Source organism: Mustela lutreola, chromosome 3, assembly GCF_030435805.1.
Source record: "Mustela lutreola isolate mMusLut2 chromosome 3, mMusLut2.pri, whole genome shotgun sequence".
Lineage (NCBI taxonomy): Eukaryota > Metazoa > Chordata > Mammalia > Carnivora > Mustelidae > Mustela > Mustela lutreola.
The window spans coordinates 42244523-42270000 of record NC_081292.1 but is presented as its reverse complement, the minus strand read 5'-3'; the positions used below and the strand labels follow the sequence as shown (position 1 = coordinate 42270000).

General features: G+C 39.8%; 1 protein-coding gene across 5 annotated transcripts in view; it reads right to left on the bottom strand.

Moving 5' to 3' along the window:
• The window catches only part of CDH17 (cadherin 17), a 128739-nt gene that overhangs the window by 31467 nt on the left and 71794 nt on the right, over positions 1-25478 (bottom strand). For all 5 annotated transcript variants that reach the window (XM_059166023.1, XM_059166027.1, XM_059166022.1 and 2 more), the window contains exons 4-10: positions 21480-21614; positions 20418-20556; positions 18375-18533; positions 18068-18267; positions 5162-5293; positions 4711-4861; positions 418-633 (exon numbers count right to left, since the gene is read on the bottom strand). In XM_059166023.1, the coding sequence (XP_059022006.1) occupies positions 418-633; positions 4711-4861; positions 5162-5293; positions 18068-18267; positions 18375-18533; positions 20418-20556; positions 21480-21614 (1132 nt within the window). The remainder of the gene's footprint in view (positions 1-417; positions 634-4710; positions 4862-5161; positions 5294-18067; positions 18268-18374; positions 18534-20417; positions 20557-21479; positions 21615-25478) is intronic.

The window sequence follows — 25478 nt, the reverse complement described above, 5'->3', positions numbered from 1 at the left end:
CCAGTGACCTTGGCCAATTTTTTTTAACTCTTAGTGGTCTGTTGTTCTCCCACCAGCCTTCCTTCACTGAGGCTTAGGCTTATACCATGGTCTGATGGTTCCCCCAGCCCTCTCCAGACACCACCCCCCATTTTTTTTCTCATGGGTCTTTCCCCTAATAAAATCCTTATACATTTAATCCCCTCTTGGCATCTGCTTCTCCGAGGACTGGAACCAACACAATAATGTTGCCTGAGCTATAAGTCTGACCTCTACCATGTTGGACCCAGTGCCTCTGCACTCCATGTGTGTCTTACAAAGGAAGCAAGAGCTCTCAGATGGCATCCTGTAATACAGCCCAGCACCAGGGCAGCCTAACAAAGCACAACTAGAAGGACAACAAGGATCTCCACTTTTGACAGCAAATGTGACACTAACCTTTGTCAGCCACTTCTACCGTCAGATTATACTGTGGAGTGTCTTGCTTCTTCAAGGACTGTGCAGCTAACTGGAACACTCCTGAGTAGGTTTGGACCAGGAAGAGTCCTTCCTTGGGAAATTTGGGGATTTGATCCACAATTCTATATCCTAAAATACTATTGACAGTGTTTTCTTCATCCTCGTCGTGGGCAATAAAAGTCCCAATATTGCTCCCTGTGGAGAAAGAATAGAAGGAATCCATCCATTATAGATTCTATGTAATCCACTGTATTCAAAAGGGTTTCACTGGATAAGCATGTCCCTAGAAAGCGCTGAATCACTCAAGTTCTTACATTTATTTGGTTCTTCTCTTTCCATAATGTAGTGTGTTGAGCAGTATATTATTAGTCTGATAGGACAAGCATAACAAAGTACTATAGATTGGGTAGATTTCACAACATAAATAAATTTTCTCACAGTTTTTGAAGGCTAAAGGTCTAAGATCAAGAGGTCGGCTTGTAGATGGCTGTCTTCCTGTGTCTTCACATGATCATTCCTCTATATGTGTCCAGTCCAGATTTTCTCTTCTTAGAGGGACACTAGTCATATTGGATTAAAGCCTTTACTAGTGACAGTATTTTAAATTACCACATCTTTAAAGACCCTAACTCTCAATAATAGTCCCCCTTTGAGGTACTGAGGGTGAGGATTTCACCATATGCATTTTAGGGGGGGACACAATTCAGCCCATAACAAATAGCATCTTACAAAAATTCATGTCCACCTGGAACCTCAAATGTGACCTTATTTGGAAATAAAGTCTCTACAGATGTAATTCATTAAGGATCTTGAGATGAAAGCATCCTGGATTTAGGGTAGGCCTAAATCTAGAGAGTGATGTTCTTATTAGAAGAAGAGATGACACAAGACATACATAGAGGAAGTGGCCACATGAAGGAGGAGGCAGAAACCAGAGTTATGCCATAAGCAGCCAAGAAATGCCAGGAGCCACCAGGATCTGGAAGAGGCTGGGAAGAATTCTCTACTAGATTTTAGACTTCCAGCCTCCAGAACTATGAGAGAATACATTTCTGTTGTTTGAAGCCAAGTTTGTGGTGATTTGTTACAGCCATCCTTGGACACTGACAGACAAGACAATTGGTGTTAGATGAGGAAAAGCCAACTGTGGCTTGCTTCTAAGCAGCTGTATGCTACAACTGCAGGGACTGACCCTACCCAGAAGATGACACAGGGCAAAGAACAAGCATACATCCCCCGCCTGCTGTGGTCTATGGCCCTATGTGTTTTATCCCTGTGAGTGTTTCGGTCTAGGGAGTTCCAGAAGGCAGAGGATATGACTCACAGCTCCTTCCAGTTCTGGGTGAGTTGTAATAGGTTCTGGATCATCTTGCTCTGTGAAATGACAATTGTGGTTTTCCAACAGGGAGCAAAAATCCCATCGTGGGGCTAAAACGTGAATATATCCCAGTTGTGGATTTAGGTTTCATCCCTTCCCCAATTTGCATTCACTACCTTACATGGAAATTTGGAGGCATTGTCTTTTTTTTTTTTTTTTTTTTTAGGGTGGAGGTAAGAAAGTGCCTGTGTTATGTCTGTAATAGAGCTGGACCCATATAGAGGTGTCCTGTGGGCTGGGGAGGGAGCATAATAGTCAACAGGGCACAGGTGAATATTTATCTAACAGAGTAGCAGCTGCTCTTGCTGAATCCACTACAACCACGTCACCTTTGTGGCATGCACCTGCCCTTAAGTGTCTGTGTTGGGATCAAAGAGTATCTTACTAAATTCTGTGATCCTTTGGAGTCAGAGCAGCCCTGCTATGGACCTTTCCTCTCAGCAAGTGAGTTTGACACAGAGGAAACCGTTCTTCTCCCACCCCGCAGGAAAATTTCCGTTGTCAGAGGCACCATGAAGACTGTTGACATCAGTGACCAGGGAAACTCCAGGGGAGGCTGCCTCCCATGGGAGCAGAGAACTTTTTTGGATGGGCCAGAAGTAAAAGGAGGGCCAGGTCTCTGAGGGACAAAGGCCGGGAATGAATGGCAACCCAAACTGACTCAGAGGTATTTACAGCATCCCTTGGGGCACTCAGAAATACTTTCAGGAGGTGGGGTTTTTATGAGAAGCTAAATTTTCTGTATGAACACATAGGATTTGGTAACAAGTGGAATTTCAGAATTAGTATCAGCACTGCTAAAACTTGGGAACACAAGTCCCACAGGTTCTGGCTAATAAAAGACACCAAAGAGGAGAATGTCAACACACTAGGGAATAACTTAGTATTTTATTGAGCTACACAGTAAGCCCCCAAAGGACAGGGACATGGTTTTGTACTTCTTTTAGGCTAAATATAAAGAATAAATTCAATCTCTGTTGATTTATGAGAATTCCTGGTCCATTAAGCCTACAATTCGACACTTGGTGAGATAATGTCACAAAATAAATTCTCACCTTTAGAGAGGCAAATAGCTCTCCGGGACCCTAAACAATTTATCCTACCACAATGACTTCCTCACCAGTCTCAGAAAACTAGTACTATCCTCTCTTCTAAAATGGTTCCCAGTGACCCCCCACAAATTGATTCCTTAGTGTAACCCTCTCTGTCTGAGTGTGGGCTAGGCTTAGTGACTTACTTCTAATCAATGGAATATGGTAAAAGTGATGGATGCCTCTTCAGAGATTAGGTTATAAAAATACTGCCTTTTACCTTGCTCACCATTTTTCAAGATCTCTCTGCCAGCCCCCTACTCCCACCAAGCTCTCCCTCTGAATCAAATGTATGCAACTGAGCTGCCCTCTGATTCCTGACTCCCAGATGCTGTCATATAATAAATGTTTTTTGAAGCTACAACATTTGGTTTGCTATGCAATAATAGATAACAAATATACCAAATGTTAGGCCCTGTACACAGAGGGTTGAGGGATCATCTGGGAAGTTCTTCAATTCTGCCTTCATTCAGCATCATAGACCAGAAATTTGGGAGGTTTTCAAAAAGGGTGATGCCACAAGTATTTCTTGGCTATTGTCACTCACTCCATTGTTACACAACATCACTGTCAGAAGATTCTTCCTTGTAATTAACTAAAATCCTTCAAGCTGTCATGTAACCTTTCCTGTTGCTGTGAGCATTAGAATAAATGAAAAAGACAGGCCCTAAGCAGAACACATTGACAACAGGTCACCTCTATAGGACTCCTGACAGCAAGAAAGCAAAACAAAATAAAACATGCACATGGAGGGGCACCTGGGTGGCTCAGTGGGTCAAGCCTCTTCCTTCAGCTCATGTCATGATCCCAGGGTCCTGGGATTGAGCCCCGCATCAGGCTCTCCGCTCAGCAGGGAGCCTACCTCCATGTCTCTCTCTGCCTGCCTCTCTGTCTACTTATGATCTCTGTCTGTCAAATAAATAAATAAAATCTTTAAAAACAAACAAACAAAAAAATGCACATTGAGCAAACAAGCCACAGGAGCAGGTGCAATCAGAACGGCATCTACTGTGTCAAAAATGTATAGTAAGAAGAGTAGAATGATCAAAAGAAAATGATGAGAATGTCCACAAGGCATGGGAGGAAGGATCTACTCAGAAGGACAGCAGAGCCCGAGGAGTGGCTCTCATAGTAGCTACCATGTGACACCCAACAAAGCAGGTAAAAAAGACTTGCAAGGACAAAAAGAGGTAGGACTCGAACTTCGTCAACTACCTTCCTGAGCTATTATTTGATTCCTAGAGAAGGAAGATCAAGGGTCAAAAGTCAACTTGCATTTTTGGTGCTTGCTTACTGCAGAGTATCTGACATTGGATATCAATACTTATCTGAATTATTTAGCAAATTTGATGAGATTTTATCTGTTCCTGAGATTGTTAGAAGGCAAATAAGAATCTACGGGGAAACGTTGCAAGTGAGATAACCTTACATATGTATACAAGATACTGGCATAAGTGGTTATGGTGCCAGTGGTAGTGGTAAGGGTGTAGAAGTAATAGTAGTACTAGTACTAGTAACAATAATAGTAGTGGGAGTAATGATGGACACAGTGGTGGTAGTAGTTTCAAAAGCTCCAATTTAAGAACACTTCCCAGATATATTTTTTAGCCGAAATACTGTACCTGTGTGATTCCAAGAGTGCATTCAAATCTCTCTGCTGTGCCAGATATGCACAGATGATCCCCGATCACACTTACCTCCCTATCTTTTACCTGGTAGAGACAAGAAGGGGATTGAAGAGGTAACATATAGAGGACAGTCCATATGCTTTGTCCATGGCTTTGAGCAGCAGCCATTTCTTACCTATAATTTCATTCTCCTGGACCTCAAAAACGGTCACTGCAGATGGACATGTAGGTGGGTTATCATTAATGTCCTTAACTTTCACACGAATTTCCAGCGGTACCGAAAGCAATCTTCCACCCTCATCCATTGCTGTAGCGTAAAAAACATACTACAACAGGAAGATCAGTGTTAAGACAGGACTCCTCCATCATCCTTGTTAAAAGGCAGAGAAAACAGTTATTTAATCTAGCCCTTTATTTTCAATTTACTTCGAACTGGGAAACAAGATAAAATGGGTCAGGTCTGCAGGGTGCTCTCTTATCTTTGAGAGCAATCATGTGCTGGGGTTCAGAACACAGTTTGGGGTTTTTGTTGTCATTTTTAAGTAAAATCAATTCTTCCCTGAGATGTCCATGGGCACAGGAGTCTTGGCTTTGTTGGCCGTGAAACTCTTCCCAGACTTACTCACCGAATCCTTTTCTTCTCGGTCCAAGGGCTGAGTCACATAAATGCCTCCTTCCTCGTCAATTGAAAATGGGAATTTGGGCCCCTTCTCCTTGCCAGTTAGGGAGTATCGTGCACCTGGCTCATTCCACTGCACCTATAAGGCCCACAGTGAGTGGTCAGGAGAGACATATCAGGACCAAGAGAACTGGAAAGGAAGAAACACTTCTCTGGTTCTCAATTCAAAATTTCCAAAAATCTTATTTGTATGTCTGTGGTTTTTTATAACTACTTCATATTCAACTAAAATAAGCCTCTTCTTCTTCTTCTTTTACCAAGTTATAGTACTCAAAAAAATCATACAGGAGTATTTTTCTTCTCTAAAGAAATTCCTTGTGAACCCTCTAATGGGGCTGTGGGTTGTTCTTTTGGAAGTCTGACTGTGGAGTCTTCCTATCCATGAAACAAAATGTAATTTGCAGCTGCTACTCTCTGAGAACAAAGTCGAGATGTACGACAAGCTCCTGAAACTCCCCAGTGAGGATGTTCAGAACAACAGGAGACACTCTAACCTTGTCTCCATGCCATGATTTAAGCAAGACAAATCGTACCTAAGGAAAGTGCATCCCTCCCCTGAATATTTAGTCTTAAAGACTTCAGAGATAAGAATAATTGCCAACCCCTAGTGTTGTTTGTAAACAACTTGGCAAAAAAATAAGTAAACTCAATAGTAAGATCAGTCCACTTGCTAGAGACAGTAGCACAGCCTCTATGATACTCTAATACTAATAACAACACCTATTGGGGGCTTGCCACAAGCCAGATACAATTCTAAACACCTTTAAGTATTATCTCATTAAATTCTCAAAGACCCGGTGAAGTAGAGTGATATACCCATTTTTTTTTTTTTTTTTTTTTTTATTTTTTATTTTTTATAAACATATATTTTTTATATACATATATTTTTATCCCCAGGTCTGTGAATCACCAGGTTTACACACTTCACAGCACTCACCAAATCACATACCCTCCCCAATGTCCATAATCCCACCCCCTTCTCCCCAACCCCCTCCCCCCGGCAACCCTCAGTTTGTTTTGTGAGATTAAGAGTCACTTATGGTTTGTCTCCCTCCCAATCCCATCTTGTTTCATTTATTCTTCTACGCACTTAAGCCTCCATGTTGCATCACCACTTCCTCATATCAGGGAGATCATATGATAGTTGTCTTTCTCTGCTTGACTTATTTCGCTAAGCATGATACGCTCTAGTTCCATCCATGTTGTTGCAAATGGCAAGATTTCATTTCTTTTGATGGCTGCATAGTATTCCATTGTGTATATATACCACATCTTCTTGATCCATTCATCTGTTGATGGACATCTAGGTTCTTTCCATAGTTTGGCTATTGTGGACATTGCTGCTATAAACATTCGGGTGCATGTGTCCCTTTGGATCACTACATTTGTATCTTTAGGGTAAATACCCAATAGTGCAATTGCTGGGTCATAGGGCAGTTCTATTTTCAACATTTTGAGGAACCTCCATGCTGTTTTCCAGAGTGGCTGCACCAGCTTGCATTCCCACCAACAGTGTAGGAGGGTTCCCCTTTCTCCGCATCCTCGCCAGCATCTGTCATTTCCTGACTTGTTGATTTTAGCCATTCTGACTGGTGTGAGGTGATATCTCATTGTGGTTTTGATTTGTATTTCCCTGATGCCAAGTGATATGGAGCACTTTTTCATGTGTCTGTTGGCCATCTGGATGTCTTCTTTGCAGAAATGTCTGTTCATGTCTTCTGCCCATTTCTTGATTGGATTATTTGTTCTTTGGGTGTTGAGTTTGCTAAGTTCTTTATAGATTCTGGACACTAGTCCTTTATCTGATATGTCGTTTGCAAATATCTTCTCCCATTCTGTCAGTTGTCTTTTGATTTTGTTAACTGTTTCCTTTGCTGTGCAAAAGCTTTTGATCTTGATGAAATCCCAGTAGTTCATTTTTTCCCTTGCTTCCCTTGCCTTTTGCGTTGTTCCTAGGAAGATGTTGCTGCGGCAGAGGTCGAAGAGGTTGCTGCCCGTGTTCTCCTCAAGGATTTTGATGGATTCCTTTCGTACATTGAGGTCCTTCATCCATTTTGAGTCTATTTTTGTGTGTGGTGTAAGGAAATGGTCCAATTTCATTTTTCTGCATGTGGCTGTCCAATTTTCCCAGCACCATTTATTGAAAAGGCTGTCTTTTTTCCATTGGACATTCTTTCCTGCTTTGTCGAAGATTAGTTGACCATAGAGTTGAGGGTCTATTTCTGGGCTCTCTATTCTGTTCCATTGATCTATGTGTCTGTTTTTGTGCCAGTACCATGCTGTCTTGATGATGACAGCTTTGTAATAGAGCTTGAAGTCCGGAATTGTGATGCCACCAACGTTGGCTTTCTTTTTCAATATCCCTTTGGCTATTCGAGGTCTTTTCTGGTTCCATATAAATTTTAGAATTATTTGTTCCATTTCTTTGAAAAAGATGGATGGTACTTTGATAGGAATTGCATTAAATGTGTAGATTGCTTTAGGTAGCATAGACATTTTCACAATATTTATTCTTCCAATCCAGGAGCATGGAACATTTTTCCATTTCTTTGTGTCTTCCTCAATTTCTTTCATGAGTACTTTATAGTTTTCTGAGTATAGATTCTGTGTCTCTTTGGTTAGGTTTATTCCTAGGTATCTTATGGTTTTGGATGCAATTGTAAATGGGATTGACTCCTTAATATCTCTTTCTTCTGTCTTGCTGTTGGTGTAGAGAAATGCAACTGATTTCTGTGCATTGATTTTATATCCTGACACTTTACTGAATTCCTGTATAAGTTCTAGCAGTTTTGGAGTGGAGTCTTTTGGGTTTTCCACATATAGTATCATATCATCTGCGAAGAGTGATAATTTGACTTCTTCTTTGCCGATTTGGATGCCTTTAATTTCCTTTTGTTGTCTGATTGCTGAGGCTAGGACCTCTAGTACGATGTTGAATAGCAGTGGTGATAATGGACATCCCTGCCGTGTTCCTGACCTTAGCGGAAAAGCTTTCAGTTTTTCTCCATTGAGAATGATATTTGCGGTGGGTTTTTCATAGATGGCTTTGATGATATTGAGGTATGTGCCCTCTATCCCTACACTTTGAAGAGTTTTGATCAGGAAGGGATGTTGTACTTTGTCAAATGCTTTTTCAGCATCTATTGAGAGTATCATATGGTTCTTGTTCTTACTTTTATTGATGTGTTGTATCACATTGACTGATTTGCGGATGTTGAACCAACCTTGCAGCCCTGGAATAAATCCCACTTGGTCGTGGTGAATAATCTTTTTAATGTACTGTTGAATCCGATTGGCTAGTATTTTGTTGAGTATTTTCGCATCTGTGTTCATCAAGGATATCGGTCTATAGCTCTCTTTTTTGGTGGGATCCTTGTCTGGTTTTGGGATCAAGGTGATGCTGGCCTCATAAAATGAGTTTGGAAGTTTTCCTTCCATTTCTATTTTTTGGAACAGTTTCAGGAGAATAGGAATTAGTTCTTCTTTAAATGTTTGGTAGAATTCCCCCGGGAAGCCGTCTGGCCCTGGGCTTTTGTTTGTTTGGAGATTTTTAATGACTGTTTCAATCTCCTTACTGGTTATGGGTCTGTTCAGGCTTTCTATTTCTTCATGGTTCAGTTGTGGTAGTTTATATGTTTCTAGGAATGCATCCATTTCTTCCAGATTGTCAAATTTATTGCCGTAGAGTTGCTCATAGTATGTTCTTATAATAGTTTGTATTTCCTTGGTGTTAGTTGTGATCTCTCCTCTTTCATTCATGATTTTATTTATTTGGGTCCTTTCTCTTTTCTTTTTGATAAGTCGGGCCAGGGGTTTATCAATTTTATTAATTCTTTCAAAGAACCAGCTCCTAGTTTCGTTGATTTGTTCTATTGTTTTTTTGGTTTCTATTTCATTGATTTCTGCTCTGATCTTTATGATTTCTCTTCTCCTGCTGGGCTTAGGGTTTCTTTCTTGTTCCTTCTCCAGCTCCTTTAGGTGTAGGGTTAGGTTGTGTACCTGAGACCTTTCTTGTTTCTTGAGAAAGGCTTGTACCGCTATATATTTTCCTCTCAGGACTGCCTTTGTTGTGTCCCACAGATTTTGAACCGTTGTATTTTCATTATCATTTGTTTCCATGATTTTTTTCAATTCTTCTTTAATTTCCCGGTTGACCCATTCATTCTTTAGAAGGATACTGTTTAGTCTCCATGTATTTGGGTTCTTTCCAAACTTCCTTTTGTGGTTGAGTTCTAGCTTTAGAGCATTGTGGTCTGAAAATATGCAGGGAATGATCCCAATCTTTTGATACTGGTTGAGTCCTGATTTAGGACCGAGGATGTGATCTATTCTGGAGAATGTACCATGTGCACTAGAGAAGAATGTGTATTCTGTTGCTTTGGGATGAAATATTCTGAATATATCTGTGATGTCCATCTGGTCCAGTGTGTCATTTAAGGCCTTTATTTCCTTGCTGATCTTTTGCTTGGATGACCTGTCCATTTCAGTGAGGGGAATATTAAAGTCCCCTACTATTATTGTATTGTTGTTTATGTGTTTCTTTGATTTTGTTATTAATTGGTTTATATAGTTGGCTGCTCCCACGTTGGGGGCATAGATATTTAAAATTGTTAAATCTTCTTGTTGGACAGACCCTTTGAGTATGATATAGTGTCCTTCCTCATCTCTTATTACAGTCTTTGGCTTAAAATCTAATTGATCTGATATAAGGATTGCCACTCCTGCTTTCTTCTGATGTCCATTAGCATGGTAAATTCTTTTCCACCCCCTCACTTTATTTTTTTTTTTTTTTTTTTTTTTTTTAATTTTTTATTTTTTATAAACATATATTTTTTATATACATATATTTTTATCCCCAGGTCTGTGAATCACCAGGTTTACACACTTCACAGCACTCACCAAATCACATACCCTCCCCAATGTCCATAATCCCACCCCCTTCTCCCCAACCCCCTCCCCCCGGCATCCCTCAGTTTGTTTTGTGAGATTAAGAGTCACTTATGGTTTGTCTCCCTCCCAATCCCATCTTGTTTCATTTATTCTTCTACCCACTTAAGCCTCCATGTTGCATCACCACTTCCTCATATCAGGGAGATCATATGATAGTTGTCTTTCTCTGCTTGACTTATTTCGCTAAGCATGATACGCTCTAGTTCCATCCATGTTGTTGCAAATGGCAAGATTTCATTTCTTTTGATGGCTGCATAGTATTCCATTGTGTATATATACCACATCTTCTTGATCCATTCATCTGTTGATGGACATCTAGGTTCTTTCCATAGTTTGGCTATTGTGGACATTGCTGCTATAAACATTCGGGTGCATGTGTCCCTTTGGATCACTACATTTGTATCTTTAGGGTAAATACCCAATAGTGCAATTGCTGGGTCATAGGGCAGTTCTATTTTCAACATTTTGAGGAACCTCCATGCTGTTTTCCAGAGTGGCTGCACCAGCTTGCATTCCCACCAACAGTGTAGGAGGGTTCCCCTTTCTCCGCATCCTCGCCAGCATCTGTCATTTCCTGACTTGTTGATTTTAGCCATTCTGTCTGGTGTGAGGTGATATCTCATTGTGGTTTTGATTTGTATTTCCCTGATGCCGAGTGATATGGAGCACTTTTTCATGTGTCTGTTGGCCATCTGGATGTCTTCTTTGCAGAAATGTCTGTTCATGTCTTCTGCCCATTTCTTGATTGGATTATTTGTTCTTTGGGTGTTGAGTTTGCTAAGTTCTTTATAGATTCTGGACACTAGTCCTTTATCTGATATGTCGTTTGCAAATATCTTCTCCCATTCTGTCAGTTGTCTTTTGATTTTGTTAACTGTTTCCTTTGCTGTGCAAAAGCTTTTGATCTTGATGAAATCCCAGTAGTTCATTTTTTCCCTTGCTTCCCTTGCCTTTTGCGTTGTTCCTAGGAAGATGTTGCTGCGGCAGAGGTCGAAGAGGTTGCTGCCCGTGTTCTCCTCAAGGATTTTGATGGACTCCTTTCGTACATTGAGGTCCTTCATCCATTTTGAGTCTATTTTTGTGTGTGGTGTAAGGAAATGGTCCAATTTCATTTTTCTGCATGTGGCTGTCCAATTTTCCCAGCACCATTTATTGAAAAGGCTGTCTTTTTTCCATTGGACATTCTTTCCTGCTTTGTCGAAGATTAGTTGACCATAGAGTTGAGGGTCTATTTCTGGGCTCTCTATTCTGTTCCATTGATCTATGTGTCTGTTTTTGTGCCAGTACCATGCTGTCTTGATGATGACAGCTTTGTAATAGAGCTTGAAGTCCGGAATTGTGATGCCACCAACGTTGGCTTTCTTTTTCAATATCCCTTTGGCTATTCGAGGTCTTTTCTGGTTCCATATAAATTTTAGCATTATTTGTTCCATTTCTTTGAAAAAGATGGATGGTACTTTGATAGGAATTGCATTAAATGTGTAGATTGCTTTAGGTAGCATAGACATTTTCACAATATTTATTCTTCCAATCCAGGAGCATGGAACATTTTTCCATTTCTTTGTGTCTTCCTCAATTTCTTTCATGAGTACTTTATAGTTTTCTGAGTATAGATTCTGTGTCTCTTTGGTTAGGTTTATTCCTAGGTATCTTATGGTTTTGGATGCAATTGTAAATGGGATTGACTCCTTAATATCTCTTTCTTCTGTCTTGCTGTTGGTGTAGAGAAATGCAACTGATTTCTGTGCATTGATTTTATATCCTGACACTTTACTGAATTCCTGTATAAGTTCTAGCAGTTTTGGAGTGGAGTCTTTTGGGTTTTCCACATAGAGTATCATATCATCTGCGAAGAGTGATAATTTGACTTCTTCTTTGCCGATTTGGATGCCTTTAATTTCCTTTTGTTGTCTGATTGCTGAGGCTAGGACCTCTAGTACGATGTTGAATAGCAGTGGTGATAATGGACATCCCTGCCGTGTTCCTGACCTTAGCGGAAAAGCTTTCAGTTTTTCTCCATTGAGAATGATATTTGCGGTGGGTTTTTCATAGATGGCTTTGATGATATTGAGGTATGTGCCCTCTATCCCTACACTTTGAAGAGTTTTGATCAGGAAGGGATGTTGTACTTTGTCAAATGCTTTTTCAGCATCTATTGAGAGTATCATATGGTTCTTGTTCTTACTTTTATTGATGTGTTGTATCACATTGACTGATTTGCGGATGTTGAACCAACCTTGCAGCCCTGGAATAAATCCCACTTGGTCGTGGTGAATAATCTTTTTAATGTACTGTTGAATCCGATTGGCTAGTATTTTGTTGAGTATTTTCGCATCTGTGTTCATCAAGGATATCGGTCTATAGCTCTCTTTTTTGGTGGGATCCTTGTCTGGTTTTGGGATCAAGGTGATGCTGGCCTCATAAAATGAGTTTGGAAGTTTTCCTTCCATTTCTATTTTTTGGAACAGTTTCAGGAGAATAGGAATTAGTTCTTCTTTAAATGTTTGGTAGAATTCCCCCGGGAAGCCGTCTGGCCCTGGGCTTTTGTTTGTTTGGAGATTTTTAATGACTGTTTCAATCTCCTTACTGGTTATGGGTCTGTTCAGGCTTTCTATTTCTTCATGGTTCAGTTGTGGTAGTTTATATGTTTCTAGGAATGCATCCATTTCTTCCAGATTGTCAAATTTATTGCCGTAGAGTTGCTCATAGTATGTTCTTATAATAGTTTGTATTTCCTTGGTGTTAGTTGTGATCTCTCCTCTTTCATTCATGATTTTATTTATTTGGGTCCTTTCTCTTTTCTTTTTGATAAGTCGGGCCAGGGGTTTATCAATTTTATTAATTCTTTCAAAGAACCAGCTCCTAGTTTCGTTGATTTGTTCTATTGTTTTTTTGGTTTCTATTTCATTGATTTCTGCTCTGATCTTTATGATTTCTCTTCTCCTGCTGGGCTTAGCGTTTCTTTCTTGTTCTTTCTCCAGCTCCTTTAGGTGTAGGGTTAGGTTGTGTACCTGAGACCTTTCTTGTTTCTTGAGAAAGGCTTGTACCGCTATATATTTTCCTCTCAGGACTGCCTTTGTTGTGTCCCACAGATTTTGAACCGTTGTATTTTCATTATCATTTGTTTCCATGATTTTTTTCAATTCTTCTTTAATTTCCCGGTTGACCCATTCATTCTTTAGAAGGATACTGTTTAGTCTCCATGTATTTGGGTTCTTTCCAAACTTCCTTTTGTGGTTGAGTTCTAGCTTTAGAGCATTGTGGTCTGAAAATATGCAGGGAATGATCCCAATCTTTTGATACCGGTTGAGTCCTGATTTAGGACCGAGGATGTGATCTATTCTGGAGAATGTTCCATGTGCACTAGAGAAGAATGTGTATTCTGTTGCTTTGGGATGAAATATTCTGAATATATCTGTGATGTCCATCTGGTCCAGTGTGTCATTTAAGGCCTTTATTTCCTTGCTGATCTTTTGCTTGGATGACCTGTCCATTTCAGTGAGGGGAATATTAAAGTCCCCTACTATTATTGTATTGTTGTTTATGTGTTTCTTTGATTTTGTTATTAATTGGTTTATATAGTTGGCTGCTCCCACGTTGGGGGCATAGATATTTAAAATTGTTAAATCTTCTTGTTGGACAGACCCTTTGAGTATGATATAGTGTCCTTCCTCATCTCTTATTACAGTCTTTGGCTTAAAATCTAATTGATCTGATATAAGGATTGCCACTCCTGCTTTCTTCTGATGTCCATTAGCATGGTAAATTCTTTTCCACCCCCTCACTTTAAATCTGGAGGTGTCTTCGGGCTTAAAATGTGTTTCTTGGAGGCAACATATAGATGGGTTTTGTTTTTTTATCCATTCTGATACCCTGTGTCTTTTGACAGGGGCATTTAGCCCATTCACATTCAGGGTAACTATTGAGAGATATGAATTTAGTGCCATTGTATTGCCTGTAAGGTGACTGTTACTGTATATGGTCTCTGTTCCTTTCTGATCTACCACTTGTAGGCTCTCTCTTTGCTTAGAGGACCCCTTTCAATATTTCCTGTAGAGCTGGTTTGGTATTTGCAAATTCTTTCAGTTGTTGTTTGTCCTGGAAGCTTTTAATCTCTCCTTCTATTTTCAATGATAGCCTAGCTGGATATAGTATTCTTGGCTGCATGTTTTTCTCGTTTAGTGCTCTGAAAATATCATGCCAGCTCTTTCTGGCCTGCCAGGTCTCTGTGGATAAGTCAGCTGCCAATCTAATATTTTTACCATTGTATGTTACAGACTTCTTTTCCCGGGCTGCTTTCAGGATTTTCTCTTTGTCATTGAGACTTGTAAATTTTACTATTATGTGACGGGGTGTGGGCCTATTCTTATTTATTTTGAGGGGCATTCTCTGAACCTCCTGAATTTTGATGCTTGTTCCCTTTGCCATATTGGGGAAATTCTCCCCAATAATTCTCTCCAGTATACCTTCTGCTCCCCTCTCACTTTCTTCTTCTTCTGGAATCCCAATTATTCTAATGTTGTTTCGTCTTATGGTGTCACTTATTTCTCGAATTCTCCCCTCGTGGTCCAGTAGCTGTTTGTCCCTCTTTTGATCAGCTTCTTTATTCTCTGTCATTTGGTCTTCTATATCACTAATTCTTTCTTCTGCCTCATTTATCCTAGCAGTGAGAGCCTCCATTTTTGATTGCACCTCATTAATAGCTTTTTTGATTTCAACTTGGTTAGATTTTAGTTCTTTTATTTCTCCAGAAAGGGCTTTTATATCTCTCGAGAGGGTTTCTCTAATATCTTCCATGCCTTTTTCGAGCCCGGCTAGAACCTTGAGAATTGTCATTCTGAACTCTAAATCTGACATATTACCGATGTCTGTATTGATTAGGTCCCTAGCCTTCGGTACTGCCTCTTGTTCTTTTTTTTGTGGTGAATTTTTACGTCTTGTCATTTTGTCCAGATAAGAGTAAATGAAGGGGCAAGTAAAATACTAAAAGGGTGGCAACAACCCCAGGAAAATATGCTTTAGCCAAATTAGAAGAGATCCAAAATCGTGAGTGGGGAGAAAGGGGATAAAAAGAGGTTCAAAAAGGAAGAAAGAAAAAAGAAAAAAAAAAAAAAAAAAAAAAAAAAAAGAAAAGAATTTTTTTTTAAAAAAGAAAACACCTAAGAAAAATGTAAAAAAATATATATATATATTAGATAAACTAGTAAAAAATCGTTAAAAAAGAAAAAGGTAACAGTTAAAAAAAAAAAAAAAATTTTACCCGAAGGCGAGAAAAAAAAAAAAAAATGAAAAAGAAAAAATTAAATTAACTGCAAGACTAAAAAAAATCACAGGAAAAAAGCCATGAGTTCCGTGCTTGGCTTTCTCCTCCTCTGGAATTCTGCTGCTCTCCTTGGTATTGAAACCGCACTCCTTGGTAGGTGAGCTTGGTCTCGGCTGGATTTCTTGTTGATCTTCTGGGGGAGGGGCCTGTTGTAGTGATTTTCAAGTGTCTTTGCCCCAGGCGGAATTACACCGCCCTTACCCGGGGCCGGGGTGAGTAATCCGCTCGGGTTTGCTTTCAGGAGCTTTTGTTCCCTGAGCGCTTTCCGTAGAGTTCCAGAGGACGGGAATACAAATGGCGGCCTCCTGGTCTCCGGCCCGGAGGAGCCGAGAGCCCAGGGCCCCACTCCTCAGTGCGCCCTCAGAGAACAGCGCCCAGTTACTCCCGTCTGCCTGACCTCCGGCCGCGCTCCGAGCTCACCGAGCCTGCGACCGGTTCAAGGTAACACGGAGCTGCGAGCTTACTGTCGGCTCTGTCTCTGTAGCCGGCTTTCCCGTTCCAATACCCGCAAGCTCTGCGACACTCAGACACCCCCGATCCTTCTGTGACCCTGCGGGACCTGAGGCCACGCTGACCCCGCGTGGGCTTCGCTCCGGTTTAGCCTCTGGAGCGATGTCCCTCCGCGGAGCAGACTTTTAAAAGTCCTGATTTTGTGCGCGGTTGCTCCGCCGCTTGCCGGGAGCCGGCCCCTCCCCCCGGGGTCTATCTTCCCGTCGCTTTGGATTCACTTCTCCGCCGGTCCTACCTTTCAGAAAGTGGTTGTTTTTCTGTTTCCAGAATTGCTGTTCTTCTTCTCTTCGATCTGCCGATGGATTTTCAGGTGTTTGCAATCTTTAGATAAGCTATCTAGCTGATCTCCGGCTAGCTGAAGCAGTCTCAGCTTGCTACTTCTCCGCCATCTTGACCTGAAGACTGATATACCCATTTTATGACTGAGAAACCTAGGCCACAATGTTTCAGTGACTCGCCCAAGCACTACAACTATCTGAATGAACTATTCTCTTAGACCAGCTCAGGAAGGGCATCGAGGAGCCACCCTGGTCCCTTGTTAGTTATTTAAGCACCACCTTCTGTCCAAGCCAAAGACTGTGTTCTTGCTTCTAAGGGAGTTCCCTTGTATCCTAAAAATTCAGTCAGACTTCTTTTCTCTTGAGCTGTCCCCCTCCATTCTTCTTCTCAGGATTCAAGAAACCCAAAGCACTTTCCCCCAGGCCTAAGTATCAAGTGTAGCACCTTAGTATTTCTCTACTTCAAGAGCCTTGAGAGCAAATAAGTATGTTTGTTCTTTTTAGCATTTATTAGTCCTTCTGGTCATAACCTAAATAATAAATAAGACTTTAGTAAAGGCTTAAGTCTGAAATTCTCATGACACATTTTCTTAGCTGGTAAAGCAGAATACCTCTTGCTTTCATTCTTCCCCCCGACCCATGCCATTAAAGTGAAGTTGATGAATTCAACATTTCAATAATTAAAAATCCTTTTAAGATAGACAATAGATATGATGGGATGGGCCATTCCAGTGCCACCTTAACAACATCACCCATTCAGAAAAACGTTAGGGGAACTACAAACTGAGACTCATAACATTGATACATTTTATCTACTTTCACAGATATTATCTCTGAGTTAATCTCCACATCAACCAGAGAGGTGCTGTTATCCCTATTTTATTGATGAGAAGTTGGGTCTTAGAAGAGATAATAGCTTATTTATGATCAATCATTAAAATAATGGAGCAGGCACATGGTTTTGGTCATCTGCTTCTAAATCAGTGCTCTTTCACTAACCCACAGTTTTCATGTCAAGGAGCTTCCTGATCTTCCAGAAGAGATAAGATCTGGGTGAAGCCAAGAATGGATTTCCAGGATCAAAGGTAGGAGGGCACCCCCGGTAAGAGCTCCTACCATGGAGGTGGGAAGAGGGAGACATGTGAATGAAAAGGAGGGACACATAAGAGGTGGAGTTGTGGGAGGATGGTACCAAGAGTACAGGTTGCCTACTTGACTCCTGCTCTTAGCCAGTCATATGTCTGTCCTTCAGTCTATGATCTGATGTGTCTACTGGATAAAGTTTTCTCACAAGAATAAGACACAACCTTTCAAAAATATTTACAAACTCCTATTCAAATCATATATATGTACATATATACATATATGTACAATATATGTACAATATGTATACATATGTACATACCTTGTACACCATATACAACCCACTCCAGTGCAGCCATATCCTACACTACTGACTATACTATATTACTAACAGTAAACAAATATTAGTGGTATTTACTTGGAAGGGGAAGGGGAGTGAAGTTCTCTTTTAAAGTTTGTACATGCAGTAACGAGTGTGCACATGTGTGTGTATGTATCTGAACCCAAGCTGGTAAAGACCAGAGTTTACCCATGATAATAAACTAATAAACTCCAGAGTCTTGGGGCCAGAGACTTTGTCTACTTCGTTTGTTTTATAATTATACTATGTAAATGTACCAAATAAATATATCACTGAAGACCATGAGAGTGGACCTCCACAAAGTAAGGCCATTTATCTAGTGAGCTCAAAGCACTCCTTGGGCACTACCTGAGTGATTTTGATGGGGTGAGGATCAGTTGAGTTTTCTACAATCTCCACAGGTTCTGGTGCTTTCCAAATATTCTCATTCACTATTATATCCACGGATGTGCTGTCACTGAAAGAATTCTCATTCTGGCCTCCCATGTCCTTCACTGAGACCACCAAACTGTAGGAAGGATTCTTCGATGGATCCAATTCCCGGGATCCTATGGGAAGTAGGAAAGAAGAAAAAAGGAAACATCTCCAAAGGTAACACAGATCTGGGTTCCTTTTTCTGACTCAGACAGTCCCATGAGGGCATCACTCAACTTACCGTCTACGGTAAGTGAAATTCCTCCCGTTTTGTTGTTGATCTGAAAGTACATGATGTTGTTGATCATGGGAAGCTGGATGACAATTTCATAAAGAAGCTGACCATTGGGAGTGGCTGGATCATCAGGGTCTGTAGCATTGACATACATGAAGGGTTTTCCTGTTAAACAAAATATCCCCAGAGCGGGAAAAAGATGTTAATTGAAATCCAGACCAACCATAGACACTTTTATCTTCTAAGAGGCAGAGATGGAATGGGGGAATTTATACTAGTGGGGAGATAAATCTTTATTTGACTTCCTTCCATTAAGATGGGCTTCTCGAAGTATGGTCCAGGGACTTGTAGGCGTCTTTGAGATTATTTTTAGCTTTGATGGAGTCAAAATTCATGCATGTGTAAAAGATCCACTGCAGCACAATATAATTCAATGAATTTTAACATAAAGGAGTTATCCAAAAAAGGCATTGATATAGTTTCAGATTTCACATTGTCACCAGCTTTTAAGAACTTCTTAAGTTCTGGTATAGTATCAAAGAATATCCACAGTTATGTGAAAATGCTATTACGATACTCCTCCCTTTTCCAACTGCCTATCTATGTGAGGCCAGTTTTGCCTCATATGCTTCAACCCAAACAGCAATATGACAACAGAATGGATGAAGAAAAAGATACAAGAATCCAATTGTTCTTAGCTAATTACTCTAGTCATTAAAGAGATGTGCAAAGATTAAAACAAAGCCATTCTTAATCATTCTTTTTGTCTTTGAAAATATTTATTTTTCACTAAAATGTGCTTATTATTACTTACACAAATTAAATTTTTTTAATTCTAATGAGGTATTGGTAAACATAATCAGTGATGTGCTAGAGTCAGCTCATGACAGCCAAAGGCTGAATTTCCAGAAATTTTTGTGAGCCAATTATTAACACCATTGGTAGCTAAATAAGCCATGGTGGCAATATTTATACCACAGAAATTGGACAATCCTACAGATCAGGGCTTTTCTCCTCAGAGAGACAGCTATTAAACATTTACCAGCATATCACTGGATAGAACCCATATATTTTTTTAAAGTTCTTTGAAGTTATTAATAATTTTTAAAAGAACACAGGAGCCCTGAGACCAAAAGTTTTGGAACCACTGATCTAGAAGAGCCTATTAGTAAAGAGAGAAAGGGTAAGACTTGAAAGATTCTTATTTAGCAGAATTCATAAGTGAGTCTGTGGTTGTAAGTTCAGGAACAAAGATGCTCTACATAATAAAGTAGAAGGAATTATCTTCCTGAGTTACTGGAAGTGGGCATTGAAGAGCGAGAGAGAGAAGATTAAGTAACATAGAAGGAAATTTGACAGTGAGTTGGTAGAAATGGCCAAGAGCATTTCTGAGAACTCCAAAGTCTGATATTCACATTTATTTTCTTCATATTCGTATTATAACATAATGCTCCTTCATCTCCCCAAATCTTCAATAGAGTCACACACCTATGGTTTTTATGGAAAAGGGTAGAAGCAAAGTGAAGGGATGAGCTGTAAGTAGGAGTTGTAAGTAAGAGAAGAAAAGGAACTGGGAGCCCAAAGTGACCAGGAGCATGAAGATTTCTGAGAGAATTTTGGAGAGTGAGCTCACCTTTCCAGAGTATTCTTGAGTGTCCTAGAGCTCTAAGGTATTCTAAAGCTCATTCTAGAATCATAGTTCTTAACTGGGGTGATTTCTCCCCCCAGGTGACATTTGGCAATGTCTGAAGGCATTTTTGTTGTTGCATCTGGTAAGTAGATGTCAGGGAATTTGTTAAAAACCCTACAATGCACAGAACAGCCCCTGACAAAAAGAGACTTACCGGTCCCAAGATGTCAATAGGGCCAAAGCTGAGAAACCATGTCTTAGAGCAATGAGGATAATAACTCCTAGGGGACTGCCATTAAATTTAAGTATGACAGGAAGTGCTAAATGAGTGATGCTGCAGCTTTTAGCCACACAGATCTGCTCTTCTGCCTGAAATCCTTCCACCTTTCCATACATAGCTCCAGACTCCTGTCTTTTACCTGGACGAGAATTCTGTCTGACTGAGCCTTCATACTTTTGCTGGAGAAACATGGGTCGATTGTCATTGATGTCCTTCACTTCTATGGTGATGGGAACTGGGCCCTCCACTGTAGCTCCTTGAGCATCCAGGGTTGAGACCTGGTGTAGAAAGGAAAAGAAAACCACCTATATAAGTCTGAACTTCCTATCACACACCAAAAAGCCAGTTGAAGAAAATTAGAGCCAAAGATCCAATAACCTGGTGACCGTAGGGGAGAAAGACATCCATAAAAGCCCCATTTGGGAGTTACTAAAACAGGGACCCAATCAGTTAAACTCTGCTAATCATGGCTGTGTTTTCCCAGCAGTATGGTATGCTAGACACTGGACATGCTTTTTTTCTAAATAGTGAAGTAAGAACATTTTGACTATGGGAGGCTATGGAAGTGCCATGTTCATTTTAGTGGTCAACCTGCAAAGCCAATAGAAGTTACCAGATGGAAAGTTTTGTTTGCTCCTTTTTTTCTACGATTAGCTCCCTACCATTCCTGTGTATTCAGATGCCTACCATGAAAAACTAAGGAGGACAAAGAGGGAGAAGTTCTCTTTAGTTAGAGTCTCTGAATGTTGGATATTTCTGCTTCTTGCAAGACCCCCAGGACCTCCATCCCCATACTGATGCTGCTTTCTCTGTAGGTCTAAAGCCCACACAATAGCCACAGGGAGATACCTGACATATCAGAGAAGTGTTGGCTTGGTTTGATCCAAGTGCTTGATCATGGCCATACTTGAACAACCAATGCCATCTGAGGGCTTTGGCGATTCAAATTGGGTTACTCTGATTAAAAACCCTGAAGAAGAGGGTATCTTTGCCATACCCAAAGGGTATCTCTTAATCATTCGTAAAAAAATGGACAAATGAGATTTGCAATGCATGCCATTGATGTCAAGAGAGCTGGATTCTATGAAAGATTCTCAAGGATTCTATGAAAGAGATGAAGGTGCTAGTGATACTTCCAGGACAATGCTAAAGGGTGCCCAGAGAGGTTGGAGTTAGGTTCCTTGGTCTGTTCTCAATTCACCTGGAGTCTGTGGACAGCTCTTGTTTCTCTATCCAAGGCTTTGTTATGATACAGAAGTCCATCTGATTGTATCTGAAATATGCCATCTGTCTCTCCAGTTAGTTTGAAATTCACAGCAGGAGGTTTGGCCTTAAACTGGGAAAAAGCAAAAATCAGATTAGGTTATAAGGAAAAACAATGTTGTGGAATTTGTAGAATGTCACAAATTTCAGGTAATGTTTTCATTTGTATAATCACTAAGTAGGATCTGAGCTTTTAAAGTGATACATTCTAGGGGTACCTGGGTGGCTTAGTCATTTACACATCTCCTTCTGCTCAGGTCATGCTCTTGAGCTGGGATCGAGCCCCACATTGGGCTCCCTGCTCAGGTATTTAACCTCTAAAATATATTTCCCTCAAGAAACAATGTATGGTATAATTTAATTCATTAACAAAAGCCAATTGATGCTTTAAGTTGTAGCTGGAGTTAGATGAGATTTTTCTGAGAATATCTGAGAGCTTTAGCATTGCTGGTTTCTAAGAAACATGAAAAGAAATAACTTTATTGTTAGGATAAAAAATGTCATCTGAGGGGTGCCTGGATGGCTCAGTGGGTTTTAAACCTCTGCCTTCCGCTCAGGTCATGATCTCAGAGTCCTGGGATGGAGCCCTGCATTGGACTATCTGCTCAGCAGGGAGCTTGCTTCCTCCTCTGTCTCTGCCTGCCTCTCTACCTACTTGTGATCTCTGTCTGTCAAATAAATAAAAATCTTTAAAAAATAAAAATTTAAAAAATGTCATCTGATACTTCTAAATATTTTGACAAAGATTAAGACATTTTAATATTAAGGAAAACAATTTAAAAGTGTCTTTAGATGGGATTGGGAGGGAGACAAACCATAAGTGACTCTTAATCTCACTAAACAAACTGAGGGTTGCTGGGGGGAGGGGGGTTGGGAGAAGGGGGGTGGGTTATGGACATTGGGGAGGGTATGTGCTTTGGTGAGTGCTGTGAAGTGTGTAAACCTGGCGATTCACAGACCTGTACTCCTGGGGATAAAAATATATGTTTATAAAAAATAAAACTTTTTTTTTAAAAAGTGTCTTTAACTTGATAAAATTCTATATGACAATCTCTTAGTTACTTTTTCAGAAGGGAGGAAAATGTCAATAATTACTCATGGAATAATAATATGGTGCTTTTAAGACCACAAGAATAAAACATTCACACAAAATAGAGCAGACGTAAAAGTTAGTTCAACCTCATTAATAATTTTAACACATTTTTATAATTGTTATTAATAAATAAAAATCAATAACAACCAATATTGTAAAAGATATAAAGAACATATTATTAAAGGAAAGTAAATTAACACAAAGTTCCCTTTGGGAATCACTTGAGGTATAGAATGTAACCTTTGATAGCAAACATCACTAAGCAGAATTTATCCTAAAGAAATATTTTTTCGAAGTTAAACTACATGCTTGTAGTATAAGTAGCCTTATTTATAATACTGGAAAGTTGAAAACTCCTGAATGATCAAAAACTAAAGGTGAAAAAATTATTCCAATACATAAAGTTGATAGAACATTAATTATTAAAATGTTTATTCTATAAATTATGAAGCAGCATAAGAAAAAATGATATTATGGAAAGTAACAAAAGGAGACTATAATAATAAATCTGAACTATGATTGTAATAGTAACAAAAGCATTCATGTCAGTAGGTAAGATATGGTTAGATGGTTATATGGGTAAGATAATAGTTAATGTGTTAAGTGGGTAGAACTGGGTGAATACTTTTTTTGTGTTTGCTTGTTGATATTATATTGTTTATATAATAAATAAAGGTGTTACTATTTTGTGTTTTAAGGATATCATGGGAAAGATGTAATGAGGATCTGAAAAAGAACTTTTCCAGGGGCGCCTGGGTGGCTGAGTGAGTTAAGCCTCTGCCTTCAGCTAGGGTCATGATCCCAGGGTCTTGGGATCAAGCCCCACATTGGGCTCTCTGCTCAGCGGGGAGCCTACTTCCTCCTCTCCCTTTCTCTGCCTGCCTCTCTGCCTTCTTTTGATCTCTGTATGTCAAATAAAAAAATGTTTTAAATAATAATAAATAAATAAATAAATCCTTTACAGGTGCCTGGGTGGCTCAGTGGGTTAAAGCCTCTGTCTTCAGCTCAGGTCACGATCTCAGGGTCCTGGGATCGAGCCCCACATCAGGCTCTCTGCTCAGCGGGGAGCCTGCTTCCCCCCCCCTCTCTCTCTACCTGCTTCTCTGCCTGCTTGTGATCTCTGTCAAATAAATAAATAAAATCTTTTAAAAAAATAAAAAAACTTTTCCTCCATAAAAGCAATGAGAAACTGAAAAATAAATTGTAAATAAATATTAACATTTTCAGAACCTTGGAAATTAACCGAATGCTTGCAAGACTCAAGGAGTATTTATTTAAGAAAATTACGATCAGTAAGAACCAAACATTATGATTACTTTGACTTGCCCTAATTCCATTGTCCTTTCTCAAGATATGCAGAATCCAACAGCTTCACAGCCACAGTACTATGGAGGGGGCAGAAAGGGTTTGGAATTTCCCCAAATCCCCATTCCCAGACAACTGTTATTATCTGACCTATCCAGAGTTCCCTGGAAACACCTACTCAAAGGTCTTGTCTTTATCTGACCTCATAGTTCACTCACTACAAATAGTTTTTCTCTTGGGAAATTTGTCAGAAATAATCATCAGCAATTGTTTAAAATTGCAGTTGCCTGAGGCAGTGATAAAAGTTGACACAAACAAGAAGCTGACCAAAATACTTAAAGAGTTCATCTGGATTGTAAGATAACCCTAGGGGCATTGAAAATCTCCAATATAGGGGTACCTGAGCAGCTTAGTTCGTTAAGCATCCAACTCAGCTCAGGTCATGATCTCAGTGTCCTGAGATTAGACCCCACATCAGGCTCTGAACTCAGAGAGGAGTCTGCTTGAATCTCCCTCTCCCTCTGCCTATCCCCCTGCTTACATTCTCTCTCTATATATATATAAAACAAATAAAACTTTAACAATAATTAAAAATGAGAAAAAAAACGAAGATCGAAGTAAATGAAATTGGGAATGTAAAAGGAGACATTGCTACCTACCTTATGGAGCTAAAAAGGATTAATGAGAATATAAGTAATTATTTCCCCACAAATGAGACAACCTCAGTGAAATGGATGAATTCTTAGGCAAGCAGAAACTATCAAAACTGAGTAAAAAATAAATAGGAAATCTGAATAAAACTGTAACAAGAGATTGAATTAGTAATCAAAAAACTTTACACAAAAGAAAGCCCAGTATCAGTTGGCTTTACTGGCAAATTCTACTTAACACATAAAGAAAAATTAATACCAAATCTTCACAAATGTTACCAAAAAGTAAAGGATATGTCCCAATTCACTCTAGGAGGACAGTATCATCCTGATATGCAAATCAGGAGATAACCCAATAAAACTGCAGGCCAATATTTCTTATGAATATAAATGCAAAAACCTTCAACTAGCAAACTGAATCTAGCCACATATAAAAACAATTATATAGCATTACTAAGCACATGAGAAGATATTCAACATCATTAGTCATTAGGGAAATGCAAACCCAAACCGCAAAGACAAAAATAATACTATTTTACCCCCATGAGGATAGCTGTAATTAAAAAACACAGATAAAGGGGCACCTGGGTGGCTCAGTGGTTTAAAGTCTCTGCCTTCGGCTCAAGTCATGATCCCAGGGTCCTGGGATTGAGCCCCACATCAGGCTCTCTGCTTGGCGGGCAGCCTGCTTCTCACCCCCCTACCCCGCCTGCCTCTCTGTCTACTTGCGATCTCTATCAAATAAATAAAATCTTTTTTAAAAACCACAGATAAAAACAAACATTGGCAAGGATGTAGAGAGATCGGAACTTGTAAACAATGCTGGCAAGAATGTAAAATAGTTCAGTTGCTTTGAAGAACAGTTTCACGGTTCTTCAAAAAGTTAAGC